The following is a 6,925-nucleotide window of genomic DNA, read 5'->3' as shown; positions in this document are numbered from 1 at the left end:
ACCTGGACAGCTGTGGTCACCCTTCACATTCTCTACTTCAGAAAGGAAAGAACACAAGACGGAAAACGGCCTTCAACCAAGCCTTCAGAGTTGTGTTTTCTCCCCACCCACCCCTGCCTCCCTCCCCCCCCGCCGCCCCCACCTCTCTCCCCTGGGAACTTCTGGTCAATTCATGTCCCATGGGCCCTGCCTCAAGACAGGCTCACAGAATGTGTCTGCATAAAAGTCAACTTTAATTATCCATGTTTGGGGTCATCCAAGGATCGCCCCTCTGAGGGCAGTGAGGAGGGTCCGGGGAAAGGGACCTGCTGCAATGAGATCTCAGTCAGCAACAAGGTTGAGGCCCACGGTGGGGAATGGCCCAAAGAAGCCCTGAAAGAGAAGAACAGGGAACTGAAGTCAGGCTGGAGAGACTGCAGTGCCTCCCTGCCTGCCCTCCTTCCTCAAATACGCAATCACTGCTCGGTTTGAGTAAGCCTTCCTCAGGGTGACTCAGCCCAAAGGGTTGATAGGCTACGGCCCTGGCTCCCACATACAGCTCCTCCTCCCTCCACTGTGCTTTTCCGTTATAGTGTGTGTGGGGGGGTGGAGTGCTGAAGAAGAACGCCAAAGCTTTGTTCGTGTTCCTGGAAATACCACAGCAACCAGTTCCACACAGGTGGGTCTCCGTCATTTAGCTCATATTATGTTACCCCAGCAACCGCTCCAGGCTTAGAAACCCTGGCCGCCATGCTGCAGGCATGGGAGCCTGTTTTCCTGGAAAGCATCGGGGGCTGGGGACCCACTTCTCACAGGCTGTCCCTCGATGGATGGTGTGTACAGGGGAAAGCAGGCGGGGACAATTGTCAGCTCCATTGCTACTATCCAGATCCAAGCCCTGGCCACCTCCCTGGACCACAGCGGTCCTTTTCTCACATCTCCATTTTCGTTCTTGCTCTTCTTACTGTCCACTACCCAACATCATTGTAGCAGGTATATTGTTGTTTCTAATGAGGGGCAGAGTTTTTGCTCTGTAGCCTTGAACTTAGAATCTTGCCACCTCAGCCTCCCGAAAACTAGGATTACAGCATGCACCAGCATGCCTCACAGCTCAGGTGGCCTTTTAAAACCTCGGTGTCTCATTAGGACATCCCCTTCCTCAAAATGTTCCAGTAACTCCCCACTGTCTTTGGAGTGAAATGTAAAGTGTGCTCTGTGGGCCCCTGCATGGGCTTCCTTCTCCATCCTCGGCTCTGCCATTGGATGCTCTGTTCCCCTGACTGGCCATGGCATTCTTGCCTCCGGACATTTGTGGTTACAGTGCCCCCTGCTTTGTGTCTTCTGGCTGTTAGTTACTCTTATCTTTTATGTCTTAGCCCTACACCAGACTTTTCAATAGGGAGAGATCTGGTGTTTGGAACACCTCCACCCCAAAGCCTTGAGAGAGGGGGCAAGAATCATCCAGGAGAAGCTGGAAATTGGGAGGCCTGGGTCTCGTCACACCGAGACAGCATGTCAGGTTGAGGAAGTCTTATTACTAGCCTATGCCCCAAATTTCCATCTGTCAAGATACTAGATGAGTGATTTCTAATCTAGACTACAAGGAGATGCCTCTGAGCCTTGCCTGGACCATACGAGGGCAGGCAGAGGATGATGCTGAAGCCTCTACACCACGCCTCCACTATAGACAGAGCTCCTCTTAGCTAAACTGACAGCCCTTCAGTTTTCAGTTCCTGTTTTAGACTCAAACCTTATGCATGACCTTCCAGCTTTTGTCCTCCTGAGGAGCTCCCAGAAGCTGTGTGGTGCCTCACCTCTCCTCTCTCGTCTGGATAACTAGAGAGCAGTCTATAAGCAAGCAGGACTAACCTTTGGGTGCAAGGGTTTGTTTCATCCCTGTTTTATTCCTGTCCCCCCACCCATTTAAACATGTCCTTGATGATTCTAGTGTCCTTAGGAGAACAGAGCCCCTCACCTTGGTGGGGTGGGTTGTTTCTTGTTTGGGGGCCTTTGGAACTACTTTGGTGGCAAAGCATCGGTCTCTGCTCACCTTGACCGCTGGAGTCTAATGGGAGAGAGAAGGAAGGAGTCAGGAAGGAGGCAGGAAGGAGGCAGGAAGGAGGCAGGAAGGATGAGAAGATCTGAGTGAGAAAGCTATAGGAATCCAAAGCCAGGGCTTCACAGTTTGAGAGAAGATAAGTGATCTCACCTTAGGGTATAAGAGTCCAAGTTTCTCCACTTGCTTATCCCTAGAAGGCAAAGGGATGCCAGGTAGAACCTAGGCTTGCCAACACCTCCCCCTCCACTTTTCCAGTACAATTACTGTCCCCATAGAACTATTTCCCACTGATCCTAGAGATGACTGCGAGAGCACAGTACTTCTGGAAGCTTCTATGCACACTTCTAGTACCCTAAAAAGCAGGGGCTGACCTTACGTTTCCATACCTCACTCCAGTGGTTGCGGTGGAGAAAACTGCCTTCCCTTCCTTCCGGCATGGATTTTGGAGGTGGAGTCTGTTGAGATGCTCCACCTTTCTGTTCAGTACTTCTTGGGCTAAGTCATCTGGCCAGAACAGGCCTGCAGGGTGAAAGGATGGAGAGAATTGACAGCGGAGACTAGAGGGAACTCTCCCTCAAGCATGTGTAAGACCGTATCGAATGGAGAAAGTTCAGTGAGGTGGTGTGCAGAGGCTGCTGAGCACAGCCCTGGCAGGTCATGTCTAATGAAGCTACTGATTCATTTGTTGACACAGTAGGATAAAGTGAAGCAAACACCTAAAAAACCGAAACCAAACCACAACCAAAAACCCTCCAGTGCAGTCATGCAAACTTTGGTGTGCGTCAGAGTATCTTGCCAGGCTCATTAGTACCAGACTGCTGTTTTTCACATCCACATTCAGCAGGCATGTGCACACCAGAGCATCTTCCTCAACCACTTCCCACATTATTATTTTTTTTTGAGACTGTGATTTTTTTCTTGGCTTTTCATTTCATTCCATTTATCATTATCAACACCATCATCATCATCCTTGTGAGTGAGTGAGTGTGTCCCCAAACGAGTGTGTGCGTGTGTGCATATGGTTGTTGGAGGTCAGAGTAAAATTTATGAAGTTGGCTCTCTCCTTTCACTTTGCATGGGTTCTAAAACTCGAACTCAGTTCATCCAGGTTGGTGGCAGGTGCCTTGACCCACTGAGCCCTCCCATTGGTTCCCCACCTTATTTTTGAGATGGAGTCTTTTATTGAATTTCTTAGGCTAGACTAACTATTCAGTGAGCTCCAGGACCTCCCTGACTCTGTGTCCCCACCACTCTATGTAAAAGCAGAGGTTTTACATGCCACTGCTCCTGGCTTCTATGTGGATGATGGAGATTCAAACTCAGGTCCTCATAATTGGATGGCCGACATTTTCCAACTGAGCCACCTCCCCAGACCTAAGATTTAATATTTCTGACAGATTCCCTGATGATGATACATGTGTTGCTGGTCTAGGAACTTTTTAAAGAATTAGTTATAGTAATATGGACTCAAGGCAGATCATCTAGCCTACCTACACACATGTGACACTCTACAGAAGGGCCATCCATCCATCTCTAGTGGACTGCCTATCTGTCTCCTCTATGACATAGTTTCCCTGCTTCCTACTCAGAGGCTGAGATGTGCCACTGGTCTCTTGGCTGAGCACTTAAGGAATCCTGGCTCTAGGAAAATCCAGGTAGTGCTGGAGGTAGAGACTAGTCCCAAGGACTTGATGCTGTCCTCTTTCAGGGTGTTCAAGTGCTCACAGCCTCTCCATCTAGAGTCTAGCTTACTCTTTTCCTGTTCCCTTGCCCACTAAAGTGACAAGAAAGTAGAATCATACAAGCAAGAGAAGCCTTACCCTCTGGTCAATAGTCCCTCACTACTCTCCCCCATATCTGACTGGGCCCCCATCTCGGTGCTCCGGCTTTTACTTACCTTGGGGTATGATCTGGTGGAGTATAACTTGTAAATAATGGAAGACTGTACCAATAAATCCTTGGAATGACCAGGACTGTCCCGATGCTCCTTGGCCCTGACCATCTAAGGGCAAAATAGCGCTGTCAGCAAATACCGTGGTCTGCGTCACTCCAGATCCCAGCTGAAGAGAAGCCACCACCTTTCCCCATTGTTAACACAAAGCCAGGTCCTTTCCCCCTATCAGAGTCCCCTTTGTCATTTTCTCCTTCGTTACCGCCAGCCCCTGAACTCCGTCCACTTTTTTCTGTTATTGTTTCAAATAGGGCCTTATTAAATAGCCCTAGATGTCTTGGAATTCACTCTGTAGACCAGGCTGGCCTGAAACTCAGATCTGCCTGCCTCTGCTCCAGAGCTCTGGAATTAAAGGTGTGTGCCACCACCACACTTGGCCTCTACTCACTCTTGGTATCAATATCTAGGCAAGAATCAAGCACAGGCAAAAAAAAAAAAAAATTCTGTGAAGGTGCAGGTGCAAAAAATCTTGGAGAGCTACCCACATGTGGTGGGCCATCGGATGGACAGGTGGAGTCTGAGGAAGCAGAGAAGCTGCACCTTAAGGAAAATTCTGAAGGCAGGATGGATTAGGGGAAAGAACTGGAATCCTTAGAAAGAGAAAGGACCATCTCCCCACGTGTCTTCAGAGGGTTGGGTCTCAGACTATCCTCCATACCCAAATCTGTAGATCTTCAAGACCCTAATGGTTTGTTATTTGTATGTTACTTACATATATCCTCCTGTACACTTTATTTTCAGTCGCACTTGTGTGTGTGTGTGTGTGTGTGTGTGTGCATTCACACACATGCACATGTGCACACAAAAGTATGTGCACTGAAAGAGTTTGGAGATCTGAGGACAACTTCCAAAGTCAATTATCTCCTTCTACTGTGTGGGCCCTAAGGATTCAACTCAGGTTGTCAGACTTGGTGGCGAATGTCTTTACCTGCTGAATCCTCCCGCCAGTCTCTTCTTGTATATTCTAAATAATCTCCCCATTATTTATAATAGCTCATATATAATACAAATAGTTGTTTTATGCATTGTTCAGAGAATAATGACAAGGGAAAAAAGTCTACATTCAATCCACAGTTGGTAGAATTGAGGACGCAGAATTCCATGATGAGGAACGTGTGGGCGGGGAGGCCTGACTGTGTTCTTGTGTGTAAGGTCTGAAGGTTGGGATCTTTTTCCTAAAACCCACAGTTTGTCCAACTGTGTGTAAGAGAAGGGCAGGGATGAAGAAACACCTGGTCCTTGTTCCAGATAAATGAGTAGAGCTAAAGAAAAATCTCCTTACCCGACTTGAGCCAATTAAAAAAAATAAGAAAGAAAATAAAAGAAAGACAGAGTTTTGCTATGCTTCTCAGGCTGGCCTCGAATTCTCAATCCTGATGCAGCCTCTTTACGAGAACCATAGGTCTTCCGAGAAAGAGCAGTTCTCCCCCCCCTCACTCCATTCACATCGATGCCCAATACAATTTCCCGACTCCAGAAAGAAGTGGAACTTTCTAGTGCCCTGGAGAAAAAGAGAACTTCCCGGGAGAGGCCGCGTTGTCTGAGACAGCGTCCCCAGAGCGGTAATGGGGTTGTGGGGGCGTGGAGCTACACAGAATCCAGAGAACGGCTGGAGCTATCCATGGTGCTGAGGGCCAGGAGTGGTCACCGTGGGCGGTAATGAGAGACTCCTCAGTTTCTGCATTTCACACCCCACATCCATTTACCCCATCCCCACGCCGCCTCAGTCCCCCCACCCCCACCTCTCTGACACCAGGCCTCCTCCCACAGTGCTTTGCGAATGCCTTGCATTGGCTTCCAAACCCAAGAATCCCGCCGGGAGACTGGACGTCAGACTAGGACTTTATGCAGGGTCTGCGCAGGTATTCTGAGACTGCGCAGTCTGTCCCCGACTGTTGCGAAGTGAGTGCGCGTCAGGTCCATCCAGGATGGCGCAGAACGGAGCCGGAGAACGGAGAATGGTCTTCTTCCCCTTCCAACCTGTTTCACCCCAACCTAGCCACCCCCACCCCTACCCAGGTCCTGAAATCGGATTCCAGCCCCTGGGCTCTGCGGGCCTACGACTGAGCCTTGATTTCTCTCAACCCCACCCACCTTGATCCCGGACCAGGTACCCAAATACAAGCCCTGTTCATCTCTTTCCTGGCCCCTCAGAAGCGTCTGGCGATTACCGCAGCCACCCTTGGCTCGTCTGTCTTCCCACTCTTTCTGAACCCCCAACCTGTCCCTGGGTCCGCTCCTTCTATGTCTAGACCCTGTACACCAAGCCCCGGGACTACACCTGTCTTTGAGACTCTCTGCATCTCTCTCCTCTCTAATCCCAAACGGTTTTCCTCCTGAGTTTCAGCCTTGAAGGCCAGAGAGCCTCTGCTCTCAGAATTGCTCTCTGGCCCTGCCCGCACCCCCCGGGTTTCCTCCTGACCGTGGGCACTTATGCCGCTGCAGTTGCCTGGACGACTGTAAAGAAGAAGGAAGCAGACCAGGAGCTGAAGCCCCCCGGAGCTCGCGGGCCTGAGCAAGCTCAGCATCTTCCCTGGATCCGGGCGCTCGCTTCCCCCGGGCTAGGACGCAGTGGAAGTAGCAACAACAGCTAGGGGGCTGGGCCAGGATGTCACTTTCCACCCGCTAGCGACGTGACTAGGGATCTGCAGAGCCCTCCTCTGCAACTCGGCCAATCGCAAGCCGGCTCTGCCCCTGCAGCCGCCTACTCAAGTCGGCCATCCCCTTAAGGACTCTCTCCATTCGACCTTTTGGAGTTTCCGCTCTCACCCTCTACACACCCGTCCTCGGTCCCCAGGGAGGGAGAAACTGATTGCTTATAAGATGGGGGTGGGAACGGAACCAACTTCATGGATTTGCTTGTGGTGTTTAAATATAAACTGCGAAGGGAGAGAGAGCACTCAGAGTGATGAATGTCTATTGCCTTTGACACTCGT

At 50.2% G+C, this 6,925-nt stretch overlaps 1 protein-coding gene across 1 annotated transcript; it reads right to left on the bottom strand.

The window, feature by feature from the left end:
• Positions 1 to 210: 210 nt before the first annotated feature.
• On the bottom strand, positions 211 to 6,642 carry Resp18 (regulated endocrine specific protein 18). Its single transcript, XM_028893096.2, has 6 exons — positions 6,412 to 6,642; positions 3,936 to 4,040; positions 2,425 to 2,557; positions 2,189 to 2,228; positions 1,955 to 2,044; positions 211 to 372 (listed from the first exon to the last, which is right to left on the bottom strand). The coding sequence occupies exons 1-6, from the start codon at positions 6,515 to 6,517 to the stop codon at positions 322 to 324; spliced, it is 525 nt and encodes a 174-aa protein (XP_028748929.1). The 5' UTR covers positions 6,518 to 6,642; the 3' UTR covers positions 211 to 321.
• Between the last annotated feature and the right edge of the window lie 283 nt (positions 6,643 to 6,925).

Source organism: Peromyscus leucopus, chromosome 13 (assembly GCF_004664715.2).
Source record: "Peromyscus leucopus breed LL Stock chromosome 13, UCI_PerLeu_2.1, whole genome shotgun sequence".
Classification (NCBI taxonomy): domain Eukaryota; kingdom Metazoa; phylum Chordata; class Mammalia; order Rodentia; family Cricetidae; genus Peromyscus; species Peromyscus leucopus.
Note: the sequence above shows the minus strand (reverse complement) of the source record. Positions and strands in the feature narration are given on the sequence as shown.

What these genes read in the sequence shown, in the direction of transcription:
- Resp18 (XM_028893096.2), bottom strand. Translation starts at nt 6,517, where the DNA reads ATGCTGAGCTTGCTCAGGCCCGCGAGCTCCGGGGGGCTTCAGCTCCTG. An exon ending in ACCGCAACCACTGGAGTGAG is followed by an intron (nt 2,229 to 2,424) that starts GTATGGAAACGT and finishes TTTGCCTTCTAG; the next exon opens with GGATAAGCAAGTGGAGAAAC. An exon ending in TTGGACTCTTATACCCTAAG is followed by an intron (nt 2,045 to 2,188) that starts GTGAGATCACTT and finishes CTCTCCCATTAG; the next exon opens with ACTCCAGCGGTCAAGGTGAG.